The 15,859-nt window shown below is 52.0% G+C and overlaps 1 protein-coding gene and 1 long non-coding RNA gene across 3 annotated transcripts in view; one reads left to right on the top strand and one right to left on the bottom strand.

Annotated features, from left to right (window-relative positions):
* TRIM67 (tripartite motif containing 67) overlaps window positions 1-9,975 on the top strand; it is a 49,486-nt gene extending 39,511 nt beyond the window's left edge. For both annotated transcript variants that reach the window (XM_077894526.1, XM_077894525.1), the window contains exons 7-10: window positions 1,400-1,538; window positions 2,892-3,195; window positions 5,851-6,013; window positions 7,095-9,975. In XM_077894526.1, coding sequence (XP_077750652.1) covers window positions 1,400-1,538; window positions 2,892-3,195; window positions 5,851-6,013; window positions 7,095-7,160 — 672 coding nt within the window. In that variant the 3' untranslated portion in view covers window positions 7,161-9,975. The remainder of the gene's footprint in view (window positions 1-1,399; window positions 1,539-2,891; window positions 3,196-5,850; window positions 6,014-7,094) is intronic.
* Window positions 6,205-10,282, bottom strand: LOC144312156 (uncharacterized). The gene is made up of 2 exons (XR_013377591.1): window positions 6,628-10,282; window positions 6,205-6,380 (listed from the first exon to the last, which is right to left on the bottom strand). It is a non-coding gene; the product is annotated as an uncharacterized LOC144312156 (long non-coding RNA).
* Window positions 10,283-15,859: the final 5,577 nt, after the last annotated feature.

The following is a 15,859-nucleotide window of genomic DNA, read 5'->3' as shown; positions in this document are numbered from 1 at the left end:
ATGAACTTCTACACTCATGTTTCCAGTGATGAAATATCACGGGGACAATAAAACTCTTAGTGAGTCAGAAATGGTCTTCTCTCCCCCATCTAGTTGAGACCCTAAGCTGACCCTCTAATGTAAATCTACTTTGAGATTTCACACAGCGAAGCTCAGGTCACTGTCAAGTTGCATTGTTGGAATGAATGCTGAGGAGCACAAACTCTAGGTCTTCTTAGAGCTCCTCCTTTCCATTCCTGAGGAGACTAAGGCACACTGGCCTACCACTGCCACTGTGACAACTGTGACATTTCTTCCCCATGTGACCATCTAACAAATCTTGCCGAAAATCAATATCCCTTTTGTTTCTCTCAAAGGGATGTATGCATATGTCATTTCATTTTTTTTGTTTGAAAGATAGCCTGTAAGAACAGAAGAGTTGGGGGGAAACCTGCAGCATTCCCTTGAGAATTATTGGGTTCCCTGTGAATATGGGCAATTTAGGGAAGAGAGGAGTTGAGGTTGGGTCAGCCAGGAATGGCAGATCATTCACTGGGTTTAGAACCTCAGTCATTCTGGCCACACAAAGGAGCTAAGACTGGAAATAACTCCTGGACCAGAAACCAGGAAAAGAGCCCCCGTTTTGGAAATGGGAAGAGAAGACTGTTTTTAGAATGTTCAAAGAAGCAGCCACAGAACTTAAATATACATGGCCTCTTCCCTTTGAGACATGACCACTAACAGGAGCTAGAATTTATGAGGAGCCTCATGTTATAGTGGGAAGTGTGCTGGGTTTGAATGCAGGCAGACCTGGATTTGAACCCTGGTTTCCAAATTGGTTCACTCTGATCTTGGGCAGGTTCCTACCTTCTCTGAGTCTCCTCAGATATAAAAATACAAAAGATAGTAACAACATCCAAGGGGTATGTGAGGATTAAAATGCCTTATACAATGCTTGGCACACAGCTAATTATCGTTAATAACTTAGAATAACAAATGAAGGGCCAACTCCCTAAACAACCCTATAGGAAAGATGTTTTAGACAAAGTAGAAACAGTGGCATAGGAGGAAAGGGGGTTTCTGGACCTCTACCCCCTTGTGGAGTCCTGTCTGACTGGCTGGCCTCAGCAGAGTCAGGACATTCTCAGGCAGCATGCTAGCTGGCTGCAGACCCACCTTCACTCCCTGCCTTCCTAGAACCCCGTCACACCTCAAGCCCTCACAGGCAGAGGGGCTGACCAGCCAGTAGTCAGACTCTGTGCCCCACTTGGACATGGTCTGTGGCCCTGTTGCCATTTATCCAAATTCCCCTGATCCAAGAACTCTATTGGGGTGCTAGCACTTTAAATGTCAACACATTGCTAAGAAGAATTTTCCAACTAACTGGGGCACCTCCTGAATGCTCTTGGCTGTCTTTTAGGAAGTGTATGTTGGCAAAGAGACCCTGTGCACCATCGACGGTCTCCATTTCAACAGCACCTACAACGCCAGGGTCAAGGCTTTCAACACCTCTGGCGTCGGGCCTTACAGTAAAACCGTGGTCCTGCAGACATCTGATGGTAAGCACAGGGTGGGCTGGGGGGTGGGGGTGGGGAACGGGGGAGGATCAGATTCAGGCACTGTGGATGAGCTTCTAAAGGAGAATGGGGCAGGAGGGAGGGGGACCCAGCTGCCTAGGACAGAGGAGTGGAGGGGGGCGGGGAATGTGACAGCAGTGAAGCATATATGTCTCCTCCCAGCCCTGCCCCTTGCCTGCACCTCCCTCCCCACAAACCACAAAAAAAAACATTTTTTCACCCCATTTGCTGAACTGGGAAGGGAAACGGGGGTCTGGTCTCTGGGAGACCCAGGGGCTGAGAATGGGTAGGACAGTCCTGGAAAAAGACCACTGGTCCCTGGGTGTGACCTTCCTTGCAATGGGAAACTATCCCTTGACTATCTAGTGTGAGAGCCCCCATCTGACTGTTGACACACCTGGCTGCATCCTTTCAGGTTTCTGGTAACAAAAGCAGACCAGCTTTCATGGGATTTTGGTCGTCTGAGCCTTTAGCAGGGAGGGATGATGTCAATGAAGAGCATGTTCTATAAAGAGTCTGCCCTGCTAACCCAGGCATGCCCCTGCCTGGGCTGCAGGGTCCCAGGATGATGCCAATCCTGTTTGTCATCGTGTATCCCAGCGCATCCCTTGGGCACCCTGAGGAAAATGTGACGCGCCTGGTTAGTCTCCCAAGGACGGAGGGGAGAGAGGGCGGGAGCAGATGCTCTTGTCAAGGGCACAACTGGGGATGCTTGTCTGAAAATGGTGCAACCTGCAGAGTCATTTTAGAAACCACCAGCTCTCTGCCCTCAGGGGCCCCCTGCTCTGCAGGGCAGCAGGTGTTGCCCTGTGTACTGTGGTCACCATTTTAGAGTAAGCACCCCACTTTCCACAACCTGAGGACACTGGAGAACAGAAGGAGGGGCCACTCAGTGGGCTGCAGAATAGGAGGATGGAGTGTGGTGATTTTGGTTACCTCACTTGACGTCTCTGTGGGTCAAATCCCCCACCCACAGAGTGGGGCACACATGTCTACTTCCTCTAACTCACACCAGTGCATGGAGCTATTGGAAGGATGTCAGAAACCAAGACTCCATAAAATGCATTTAGATTTGGGGCTCCGAGGCCCGAATGTCTGCATTCCTTGGCAAGGTTGGCTTCATGGGATTGAGAACTTGGATGAACACACATCGGACAGAGTGTGTGTGCATGCGTGTACATGGGAATATGTGTGTGCCTGTGTGTGAACCAGCCAGGAAAGAACATTTGATGCTGGATGCCAACTTTCTGATAGATGCAAGTGAGTCTTCCTCTAAGCCCAGGTTAGAGACGGGCTAGCGAATTCCATCCCTGACTCGGCTTCCTTCCTTTCCAGTGGCCTGGTTCACCTTTGACCCCAACTCTGGTCACCGGGACATCATTTTATCCAATGACAACCAGACGGCCACCTGCAGCAGTTATGACGACCGGGTGGTGCTGGGCACAGCGGCATTCTCCAAGGGTGTACACTACTGGGAGCTGCATGTGGATCGGTATGACAACCACCCGGACCCTGCCTTTGGGGTGGCCAGGGCCAGCGTGGTCAAGGACATGATGCTGGGCAAGGACGACAAGGCCTGGGCCATGTATGTGGACAACAACCGCAGCTGGTTCATGCACTGCAACTCCCACACCAACAGGTGCGCCGTCATGGGGTGTTTGGGAATGAGGGCCCTGTGGGGGCAGCGTCCCTGCTGCCATTCCCAAGTCCAGGCATCAGGAATGTGGGGGAGGTATTTCAGCTACTTGGGTGTCCAGTGTCCAGGTAGAAATGGAGTGTTTGCTTGCAGAGCATGCCATGGAGACTAGAGCAGCCCCAGGGCACAGGGCTTCACAGGTTACATGGCAAGCCCCAGCACCAGGGTCTTCCAGGCCTCTTGGCTGTCATTCCCCTCCCAGTCCTGCTCCTTTCTCCTTCACACACTATCAGCCGGGCCTGAGTCACTGCACCGCTGGTGCCCTCACGGCTGTGACAGGGTCTCTACAGAGGGAGCAGGTGCCATTGCCCTGGCAGTGCACCCTCTCACCACCCAGCCTCATGTGGGCTTTAACAAGGCGGAGCCTGCCCTCCAAAAGGGGCAGGCCTGGGAGGGGTGCTCACTGTCAAGGCCACCCCCAGCACCCCTTCACCCTGAGGCTGGCCCTGGGAACAGTGCTACCAGGATAGACACAGGGAGATGGGCCCTCTGGGGTTACTCTGGGAAGAGGTCACTGATACCTGGGCTCCTTCAGGGACTCGTGGGCGCCTTGGTCTCTCCTCAAACAGGGAAGGAAGGCAGTGAGTCCCCCACCCTCCCTTCATAGCTCAGTGCTCGCTTTCTCCTCCCACAGGGATTCGCGCTCACACCGGGTCTGTGTGTCCAGGGTAAGGGTGAGGGATGGAAAATCTTTAAGGCCAGCACTGGCCAAGGAACCCAGAAATAAAGAATCATGGCCACCGGGAGCTGCCTCCTCACAGTGTGATCTCCCTCCTGGTCTGCTAAGGGCCATCTCCCCAGCCAGGAGAGGCGACGAGCCTCAAGGAGCCAGGCTAAGGCAGCCCGGAGGCTCTCAGTGTTCTGGGTCCACCTGTGGCTCCTGCGAATGGTCCCAGGGGTCCTTGCCCAAGCCTCGGGGGAAGGGGGGAGTGGTGGAGGTTGGAAGAGGATTGGACCTCTCCCACCTGCCTTTTCTCTGGCAGCGACTCCTGTCTCTAGCCGCCTGGAGGAGGGGTAGCACCTCTATCCCTCTGCACCCTCTGCCTGGGCCCCGCAGGCTTACTGGGTGCCCCAGGATGCCCAGGCACTGGACCTGCCCTGGTCCCCCTTTTCACAAACCACAGAGGAGCTGGGTCCAGACCCACCAGCTCCATCTCCACTTGCTTAAACCAAATGGTGCCCAGATATCCTGCGGATGGGAGTAACAACAGCATTTACCGAGCTTACCTCCTGCCTGAGGCTGTCTGAAGCACCTGGTTGAGATGATTTCATCTGGTCCTCCCCAAAGTACAAAGGTCATTTACAGATTCTCCAAAAGGCTTAGGTTAAACGAGTGTCCCAAGTCTCGTGGCTCCCTAGCGGCTGTCAGGCCTTAGCTCGGGGCCCCGCCTCCGCTCCTGTGTGGGGGGAGCAGTGGGAGCCTGGGCAGGGGGCGGCCCCGGGGAGCCCAGCGCAGGGGAGCCCAGCGCAGCAGCGCTCGGGTGGGAAGCACGTGTGCGCGCCTCGGGCCGGTCTCTACCGCCACCCGGCGGTCAGTGTCTGAATAGCACCAGGGGCTGTTCGAGTTCCCATTTCCCACCTGCAGGATCCTGCCCTGAGATCGGAACGCCGCCCCCCGCACCCCCACCCCGGGGAAACCTGTCAGCTTGGGAAGCTCCTTTCCCATCAGCACCCCGAATTTCCTCACGACCTTCCTCAAGACCTTGCTCTCTGCCCTGCCATCAGCCTGCAGCTGATGGGCTCCTGCCCCACCCGGGAAATGGGTAAAAATGGTTTTCTTATCGGACTGGAGCAGCTGAAGGGGAGGCTGAGAGCTCGGCCCTCAGCTAAGGGAAGGGGATCTGAAGGACCCTCTTCTAACACGGAGAGGAGGCGGGTCGGCCAGGGCGCCGCACAGGGCAGCTCACTGATTCTTCTCCCCGGGAACGTGCATTCCCACCACCGCCAAATGTAAGATCTAGACATTCACGGAGAGTTTCACAGTTTAGCCTCAAGGCTCCCACACCGTTGGCACCCATGGGATGGCGACTCAGACAGGGAACTTGAATCCAGGTTCAGCACCTGACCCTGCCATGCATGGCCTTGCAAGAATCCCTGGGAGCTTTCTAAGATGAGCTGAAGCCCGGTGGAGCTTTTGCAATCTCCCTAAGGCCTGGCTGTCAGCCTCTTTGCGGATCTCAACATCCTCACTGGTTAAAGCTGTAAAGGGCGCCAAATTATTTCCTTTCCTTGGCAGGTATAGGAGCCTTCCCTACCCATGCTCCATGCTCCAGGTTTTCAAGTGGGATGGGCTTATCCAAACCCTAACTCCCTGGGGTCCAGATCTCAGGGATGGTGAGGATAAAAGGGACAGAATAAGCTGGTCCCCTATGTTAAGGAAGCATACACACAGGATGAGGCCTTCCTGTGTGGCCCTTAACTGGAGAGTGTGCTTCAAAAACAAGTCTCAGAGCCCAGAGGAATAGCTCCCTACACTACCATGGGGGCTGTGTGTTTTAGGTGAGGATATTCCCAGCATCCTTTAGGTGACTCTTCTAAGCCATCGCCTACATCCCGAGCAGGTGTGGTGATGGGGCATCCTGGGGCTTCTCTTTCCAGGACGGAAGGCGGTGTGTGCAAGGGGGCCACTGTTGGAGTGCTCCTGGACTTGAACAAGCACACTCTGACCTTCTTCATCAATGGGCAGCAGCAGGGGCCCACAGCCTTCAGCCACGTGGATGGGGTCTTCATGCCAGCCCTCAGCCTCAACCGCAACGTGCAGGTACCGCGTACCCCTCCCCGCAGGAGCCCAGCTGACTGCTCGCCTCACGGCTCTGGGGCCTCCGAGGTACACTTGGACAGTGCGGGCTACGAAGGAGCTCACTGTTGCCTGCCCAGGCAGAGAGCTACCTACCACCAGCCCACCTGCCCTGGAGACAGTCTCTCGGGCATGAACACTTCCTACTTACTCACTTGCAAGAAGCAGAGGCTTTATGGTGGCAGCTTATGGAAACACAGTCGGAGGGAGGGGGGAAGCAGGTAGGGGTTCCATTTTCTGGAAAGGGTGCAATGGAGGCATCTGTTAGGCAGTTGGGAGGAAGTCAACGTCCCCTGGCCAGCTAGAGCCAATGGCCCGGTGTGGCTTTCCCCTGAAAGGAGAAACACAAAGGAAGGCTGGAAGAGACTAGTCCTAGCGGCTGTGAGTCTTCTGCTCCCTCTCACCCCATCTGCCCCCTCTGGCCCTCACATGAAGCAGGCAGAAAAGTTGTCCTTTTAGATGATAGGGCTAGGCTGTCCTGGAGGAGGCTCAGGAGGTCCCAAAAGGACAGAGACAAAATGGGAACCCAGTAAGGGTGTGAGGTGAGCACCCTTGGTTTCAAACAGAACCCTTCTCACCTCTGGGAATCCTGCTTTGTGTTGTCCACTGGCTCTGAATATTGACAGGGCAACATCAATCCCTGATCCATTGATTTGTACCTCCACTCATTCACAAAAGGCCTTTGAGGCAGCCGGAAATATGGGCTGTTCTCCCATGGGGCTAATAGAACAGGTGTAGGAGAGGAACGAGGGCCATGGAAAGAAAGCAGAAACAGACAACCACGAGAACTGCACACCTGCTGTGACAGAGCCTCAGCCTTGCCTAGGCTCCTGGCAGCTAGGACAAAGTGGGAGGTCCAGGCACAGATCGGCTCCTCAGGGCAAACTCTGACATTATACTAGTGCTGGCGAGCAACACAATACACAGCATAGCCCACAGTAGAGAGAGGCCCCAGGGCCGTGGCCCCTGTGCTATCTGAGCACTCAGGGTTCTGGGTTCTCGTGGTGGCCTCCCCTACCTTCACTCTCCGTGTCTTCTTTTCCAGGTCACCCTGCACACAGGATTGGAAGTGCCAACAAATCTGGGGCGGCCAAAGCTGTCAGGCAACTAGCCTCCCAGCTCCAGCTGTTCACTGGCACCTGGGAAAAGCCCCATCACCCCTCAGTACGTTCAAAGAACCCATGAGGGTAGAATGATGATGTTATGGGTGCAGCCCCAGCAGTCGCTGAATATCTTAGAGACATGTTTTCTTGGGGAGATGCTGAATAGGTCTGCAGGCCATGCTTGTTGGGGCAACTGGTTAAACTGGCCACTTGTTAAAGTGGCCACTCGTTAAAGTGGCCACTCATTGGTGGTGAACATGGGTGTGTTTCATTCTGTTTCATTCCTCCTGGACATTGCAAATACTCACAAAGAAGGACCTTTCTCCAGGGAGTGAGAACGCATCCGAGGTTTGTGGTTGTGTTTCCTGCCATCTGGTTTCAAAGCTTGTCTTTTGGGGGTGGGGGGCAAAAGGAGGCCAGACTGGCATCCTAAGAGCAGGAGGCAGGAAGACACTTTGGAATCCCATGCCCCGGATGTTGACCATTTACTGAGACATCACTCAGTCCCGAGGCTGCAAGTTCTCATCTTCACCAGGAAATGTTATCCTTTTGCATCTTGGTCCTGGAGCCTCCACTGTGTGATGCCCTTGCAAACCTAATTCAATGTCGATAGAAAGGGGCATTAATTTTGACGTTCAACACTCCCACTGAACTATTGAGAACTTTTTAAAATGGTTTCCTATGGTCCTTCATTAATCAGCCAATCTCTCTGTCTTTCTGTCTCTCTCACGCATGTGCACAGTGTGCACGCACACACACGATAGTTCACTAAAATTCATTTACTTGGTTCTTAGTTCTTAAACACAGGAAAATACTGAAATTGGAATGACAGAGTGAGGAGTCTTCACCTGGTGGCTCTTTTCTGGAATGCAAGCCTGTCATGAGTTGCTTTCTTCCAGGCTGAGCCCCACCCAGATTCGTAGCACGTGACACACGAGATGGGAGGCCATGGGGGAGCCTCTTAAAACCTCCTACCTTTGCTTGGAGACCCATTCTACTGTCATCCTGAAAGCAGCAGGTGGCCCCAAGGTGGCCCGGGGGGGGGGGGGGGGGGGCAGATCCTCTGAAGAAGGCAGCAAACAGCAATATCAGGGTGTTCCTCGCCCCCACTGCCCAGAGTCCAAGGCTGAGAGGCTGGAGCCCAGCCTCTTCCCTGGGAGCAAGGACCTTCTCCCAGAGATGCTCACTGAGTCATCTGCATCTCTCGCAAAGAGAGCTCGCTTTCAGGGCTCTGAGCCCGCAGCCTGCCTTGGCCCTGTCCCCAAAGCATGTTTCCATCTTCTCCTGCTTTTCCTCCCTGTCCTGGGCCCCAGGCTGCCTGTCACCTGCCACCTCCATTTTCCATCTGGTTAGTGAAACTTCTCTCGCCTTTTTCAAAGAATATATTTTACCAAGCATTTTATTTTGACCATTTGCTGGATTGGATTTTTATATGACTTAGCCCATAAACCGGCAGCGACTGTTTACTCTGGTCTACCTGCTCGTCTAGACACTGCCCTTTCCGAGTTGCCCGGCCAACGCTGTGTAGATCCTGCCCCCTAGCAGCAGATCCGACAATCCTACCTCAGAGCCCACGCCCTGGGCCGCAAGGCTACCTTGTCCCCGCAGCCGCGTGCCAGGCGGCTGCCGGCATCCCCAAGAGCTGCTTGGTGCTGTTTAAGCCTCCACGTGCCCCGGTCCTGGCGTTCACCTGCAGGGTCACCTGCAAGGGCAGCTGCGGTCCTGCCTCTTCATTCTCCGCCAGCTGCATGGTTCCTTGGGTGCACGGATGTGCTCCTCGTCCTGTCCCAGAGCTCCACCAGATTCCCCTCCCTGGGGGTGTCACTCCCTGGGCCCCAGGCTGCCCGTGTCCTCAGCTTCCACTTGCCTTTGGTTTCAATCCTTAGCCATAGCTCCGGGTGGACTCAGCATGGAGGTGGGGAGGATTCCTAAAGACTGGAGGACACAGAGGAGCCATGGCCGGCAGGTCCAGGGGGCTCGGCTTTGGGAGAAGAAGGGCCACTCTGGGAGTGATCCTGGGCGTGAGTGTGACCGGGAAGGCGGCGGTGGCTTCCTGCAATGGAGTTCCCCCATGAAAGGCTGGGGAGCATTGAGAATCCCCGAAGCCCGGCCCACCAGGTGGCCCTGTATCTGCCTCTTTGGAGAGGAGCTGCTCCAGATCAGCTGGACTTGGTGACATCCTCAGGACGGCCAGCACCTGGGTCAGACAGATGTGCAGCCGGGAAAAGAAGTCCTACCACAGCAGGTGATCTTTTTAGGAAATAAAAGATAATTTTCCAGAGCGAAGCCTCCAGAACTCTTGGCCACTTTTGCAGTGGGTCTGCAGCTCCCGGAGGCCCCGTGAGTGCCTGGAGCAGGCGCCTTTGTACCTTCTCCAACTCCTCCAGGAGCCCTCAGCAATACGGCGATGCCAGGCATCATGTCAGACTGTCCTGCAGCCACCTCTCCTGTCCTCAGCACAGAACACCTTTCAGGGACGAAAATGGACCTAGGAGAGAAGGCAGGTCTGGGCCACACACCCATGTTTTTGAGGGATCAGCCAAACACAGAAGGAATCATCAACAGCTCATGGCTTTATGTCACCCTTGGAGATTTGGGAGTACAGGCGATGGGTCATGGGTTTCTCATCTGCCATCGAATTCCCTGTCCCTTTACAACGTGGTGGCATTTTTGAACATAAAGTCTTATCTAGACGATGCTTTCGTTGGGCTGGCTGAGGAATAACGTGATGTTTGTCTATGGAGCAGTTTCCGTGAGAAAGGAATTCAAAGTAATTTAAGACGTCAAGTTCTATTGCATTGTAAATACTGCCTCCTTAACTAACGTAGGTCTGCAGTTCATTCTTTGCTAGTGAGCGAATTTGATCAAAGTGTTTGCCTTTCCTTCTAGAATTCATCTTTTTTAAAAGTGTCCAATAGCAACTCACTGCATAGCATCCTAGTTCCTAATTCAAAGAAGGTAAGACATTATATACAGCCCTGCTTCCCCCCTTTCTGTCCTGTTTGGGAAAATAATGATTCTAATTAAAGTGGATGTCAGTCATCCTGCCCCACAATGTGACTGACCTAAAAACTATAAAACTGTATATACTTCTAGGCTGAATCTTCAGCTCTGTGTGAACTCTAGCTGTGACAGAGCCGCAGACCCCCCCACCCCCCCACCCCCGCCCCGCCCCGCCACGGCCCACTGAGAGGGAGGAGGATGGGCCATGCTTTCCAGAGTGAGCCTGGGCAGAACCGGAGCTCACCAGCAGCCTTGGGATCAGGCCTGTCCTCCTTGCTCGTGCTGCCCGGCGACGCCCCTCCCATCCGGTGCCCCCTGCCTACCAGAGCACTCTCAGGAAAGGATCAGAATGCAGGTTCCACATGTGCTTCTTTTGGGGATTTTTGCATCTTAGCCTTAATTCTGGTTGCAAGTGAAAGGTCTGGTCCCCCGTGAAGGCATGTCTCGGCAGATGCGCGGGCAGCTCTTCCATGAAGCTATTGCGGGTCCATCCCATGGCCACCTGCTCAGGGTGAGAGAGTGAGGGTAGGGAAGAACCCTGGGAGGGACCTAGCATGTGATGCTGGAAAACACTATCACAGAGCCCACGGAGGATGCCAGTGTGCCTCTAGTTCAGCAGTATCGCCATTTAGGGGTGATTGATCCTCTTATAGTTGGGTGCTGTCCTGTGCTCTGTAGGATGACTGGCAGCATCCTTGGCCTCCACCCACCAGATGCCAGCAGCAACCCCCGTTGGGTGTGCCAACTGTCTGCGGACATTGCCGCATGTCCCCTGGGGGACACCCGGGTTGAGAACCACTAGGCTGTGCTAGTGGTTTGTCCTGTGTCGATATGCAGAGTGATGTGTGGGGCGTCCACGTCAGTGTTACACGGAAAGCCCATGTCACGAAGCTGGGGGCCTTCATCTTAATGCCCCAGATCAGGATTTTCGAAGAGTCTGCAGTGTTCTGCCAACTGGGGAAGGTGGCAGGAGGTGAGGTGAGCCATGAAAGGAAGCCAAGCTGTCAGGTCTCACCTTGTATTTACTGAAGTTGCTCCCCATGCCACACACCCCTTCCTAGAAGGCAAACCTTATTACCTTCTTTTTCCTTGGCCACTTTCGATCGGAAGCAACAGGAACTTCCTAATGGATATGTGGCCTTTGTCTGGTTTTAAAAATCAAATCAGATCTCATTAAAAGGTATTTTAGGTCTATGCTGATTCTGGGAAAGCTCCACTTTTGTTTTGCAAGCAAGCCAGTACCTGTGCCTGTTGATCACATTCCTTAGCAGTTCCTCCTGGACGGGAACAGGATCCTGGCGGCTTTAACTTTAAATGGACCATAAAATAGGTAACAGTAGGTTTGGGGTAGGATGTGTTCATCAGATACCAAGTTCAGCCCTCAGAAACCCATCTCTTTTTAAGCTGGCTTTGATATTGATTCATGGTATGGGTGTGGGCAAATATCTTAAGTCTTTCTGTGCCTCTGTATCCCCACCTGAAAATGGAACCAGTCCTACCAACCTACCTCCTCTGATGCATTGTGAGGATTAGAGAATAACACTTTTTAAAGGAAAAAATGTAGTCTTTCATCTAAGTCTAGGCTAATGGTCCCCATTCAATAAATTAAGGCTGTGTGGTGACTTTCCAGAATGTTTTCTGACCACAGTGTCTTCCATTCAAGCCTCTTAATGACCAGCCTGCCGCCTGGCCTTGACAAGAAGTTGACATTTCAAATAGGCTTCACATGACCATTCAAAGCAACACAACACCCCAAATGTTCCCATTCTCAGTGAGGCCTGTTTTAACAGTACTTTCTGTACAAAGTTCTGTAAACAGGCTATGTACATATCAGCATTCTCATTGTTGGTCCCAAAGGCATCTGAGTACAGAGCCCCTGTAAAACCTGGAAAGAGGTCAACCTGCCTTTCTGCCTCCTCAGTCACCTTAATTAAATTCTAGTATCTAAGGTGACCCCAAACCAGAGTGTAACTCCATTGGTTCCCAAGGTGTCAGCAGGGGAGCAGCTCTGAAAACCAACAGGCTAAGAGGAAGACGGGAGGCGCCCGCATGGCAGCTCGGAGGCTGCTTCGCAGTCGTCTCAGCCCTGGGATCTATTTGCACGACCCACTAAGGGAGAGTTCCTGGCTTTCTCAGTGAACAACATCGTTGGCTTCAGGCAGGGGCTGGGAGTGGAGACCTCATCTGGAGTCTTGTCTGGAGGCGTCACTGTTCTCTCAAAGAATGCAATTCACCAAGGGCACAGGCTGCCCACCCCAGTCCTGGGAAGGACCCCAGCAAGGTGGGCACCACTCATCAGGCCAGGCCCTCAGACAGGCTCTGAGGAAAGTCCCAAACAGACTTCAGGTTTGGAAAAGTGACTGCCTGTGGCTGTGGAAGCAGGAATGTGGCAGGTGTCTGCTGGGTGACAGCCCACCTGGGGACAGACCTTTGGAGCTCCTCCCACACTTGGTGACAGGTGTCCCAAGCCGAGACTTCCTCAGCACAGAGGAAGCGCAGAGTAAGCAAAGCAGAGGATGTTAAATGCATGATGTAGAATTGCTGCTTTCCCACTAAACTGTTGTATGAAGCATGAGAGATTTGTTTCATGTTGGCAAAGGAATTGAAAAAGTAACAAGCTTTGTGTTCTTGTTTTGACTGTCCACAGAACTTCATGTTCCTGCCTTTCTTTACCTGTTTTTCTTCCTCCCTCTGACCCCACCCATCGCATCCAAGTCCTGTTGGAGTTGTTGGTATATGGTGGCAGCTCTGGGTCCCGTTGGTGTTCATGTTTCATTGGAAACACGGAGGGGGGGGGGGAGCGGGGGGCGGTTGTTGGGGAGGGGGGAGGAAATCAACTTTTTTCTAATTTTTGTATTGGTACCCACAAGCGTTTGTATTTTTTGAATTGCAAACACTGTGTTTTCTGGTCTTTGGGGGTTGGTTGAACTTTGTGTATTGCCTTTTGGAAAACCTGAGTTTTATCACAGTCTTAAGCAGATTTGAAATAAATTCTTTTGACACTGCCAACAACTTAAAGACAAGGCATGGTCTGTAATTACTGTTCAGCAGCAAGGCAGGCCTCTTTCCCTGCAGGCCCTGATTGCCAGTGGGTGGCCGGGGCAGAGGCTGCAGGCCACCCTTTCTCTCACCTAGAAGGTCTGGGCCTTGTGAGGTGCCAGTGTCAATATGGCCACATTGCACGTGCCCATGAGATCTTGAGGTGATTGCATGACTCAAGAGGATAGGGTCCATCTCAAACAATGGGGAATTTGTGCATTAATTCTTGCAAGGGGCAGCAGGGCTGGAAACTGATAACAGGTAACATATGGTTTAGATACATCCATGAATAAACATTGATCAGAGGTTACATGGAACAGATTTGGGGAGGACATCCTTATAACCTATGAACACCCAGGAGACTGACCAGCCCCTTCAACCACACGACTGAACCCAGGTGTGTCTGACCTGAAATCTCTGTCCCTTGTAGCCTGCCTCAAACTATGATCCTCGGGAGCACCCATGTCACATGCCTCTCAACAGCCCCTTTGGCCTGGACTCACAGTTCAGCTACCCGCTAGATCCCCAGATGACTTACCTGGGTAGTGATGATTGCGATGAGGCAGCAGGACATTTACTAGAGGGTGCTCTGTGGATCACCCCCCTTGGAAGCAAAGGAAGCAGGACTGGCCAGACTTTAAGCTGTACCACAGACCCAGTAAAGGCCTCGGTCAGTCTAGGCTGGGAAGTGAGCACTGGGTTTTAACATCCCTAACTCAATCCAGCACAGACTATGGGCCACCCCAGTGTGGGGGCAGGTGAAGTTATCCCCGCTCAGAACAAGGAAGTAGTAAGTATTCATTCCTGAAAGGGGATCTGAGACCACATGGCATTCACCATCATCTCTGTACCACAGATCTATGCTTCACTGAAGTCTGGGGAGCAGCTCTTCCAGAATTCCAGTGAGGGAAGCTCAAATAAGGCTAGGGATTCAAACTACTTGTCCTGCCACTGTAGCCAGTCTTGGAGCTTCAAGGGACGCTCACTGTCTGCCTCTTCTCCCACTCAGTCTAGACTCCACTTGCCCTCACCTAGTCACCCTCTGCTATCCTGGAAGTCTGAGCCTCAGGTCACCAGGCCCTTCTCACCCAGGGCTGCTGTATTTGTCTATCAAATATCTATCTATTTGACTATCAAAATCAGGCAAAAGGAATATGAAGAGATGCCTGAGGGGACTGCCTGGGTGCAGACTGTTCCCTGCCCTCACTGGGTGACAGCAGCCTTTATCTCCGCTTGATGGTCATGGTCAGCCACCCCCACAAGGTGGTGGCTCTTCTCTGGACTACTGGGTATTCCTGTGGAGACAGGAAACTCAAAGTCCCTAGGTAGGTCACTGGGAATAATGGTAAGTGGGTTGAGCAATGGTTGATCTGCCAGATGTGGCCAGGACGGGAAGAAACCCCTGCAAAGGGGAAACGGGAGTATGAAAACAGTAAGGGGACACTTATCCACTGCACTGAAGCTCATGTCCATTTCCTTTGTGGCTGTTGTCAGAATCTTCATCATAACCATCTTCCTCTGAATGACTGTTTTTCATGGTGGCTTCTTTCTGCTGCTAGTATTGCTGGAAGAGACTTTATCAGCAGGGAGGTAAAAAGCATGGTCTTAAGCATGATCACCAGCCCCTAAAATAATAGGTTTCTCTTAGTCCCTAAACGTCTGAGTATTTCTAGAGCACCCAGTGGTAACAAAATCATTCTTTAAGTATTAATTCAATAAATTATAAAGTGAAACTAAAACAAGGTAACTATACTTAGAATACTTAGAACTTTTCCAGAACTGACCAGCCTGCGGCTGTGGTCCGGAGTCTAAGTGCTCAGCTGTTTGAGCCACGTGGCTCATGGAGGGCAGGGTGACGGAGGCTGCCTCAGACCCTGGGCTCTCTCTAGAGAAATGGAGTCAGACTGCCCCAGGAGTCACTCTGATAGGTCACTTCTAGCTCCTGAAATGTTTCCTGGTGCTTTGTCATGCTTGGGATCTTCTACACCTTTTTTAAAAAACAAGAAAAATCACTCTTAAAAACTGCCGAAACATATATCCTGCCAAGTAACACCTTCCAAAATAAATTTGGAAAAGAGGACATGGATTCCACTCTTGCTTCAGCTCAGAGCTTTCCTGGAGCTCCTCAATTGGCAATGCCTTTGGAGTCAAGTTCTGACCTGGACAAGAACATCAGCCTTTGTTTCAACCAGAACCTTACTATTTACTAGGTTTGGATCAGAACTTTTTGGTCATAAAAAAAAGTCAAAATTAACACCACTGAAAACTTTTTTCTTAATGCGTCACAAGCTTTGAGAAGTTCCCAACACCCTCAGCAAGGGCAGTATCATTAAAAAAATAAATGTTTAGCCACCCGAGGTGATTATCTTGAAGGAGATAACATTAGCATACGTGTCCATACTAGGACATGAGTTAAAGTCTCTGCTGTGTTAACAGTCACAGCCACATTTACTACAAAGTTGTGTTTTGTTTACATAACTTCTTAGGAAGGACATTTTATACAATGGGGAAGCTAAAACCTACAACTGTTTTTCCTATAAAACAGCTGACGAATATTCACACTCTTGATCTCTTCATGATACAGTATCATTACATCACTTTTAGAAAATAAAAGGCAATTTCGGGGCACCTGTGTGGCTCAGTTAGTTAAGTATCTGACTCTTGA

Source organism: Canis aureus, chromosome 4, assembly GCF_053574225.1.
Source record: "Canis aureus isolate CA01 chromosome 4, VMU_Caureus_v.1.0, whole genome shotgun sequence".
Classification (NCBI taxonomy): domain Eukaryota; kingdom Metazoa; phylum Chordata; class Mammalia; order Carnivora; family Canidae; genus Canis; species Canis aureus.
The sequence above is the reverse complement of the archived record's forward strand: the minus strand, read 5'-3'. Positions and strand labels throughout refer to the sequence as shown.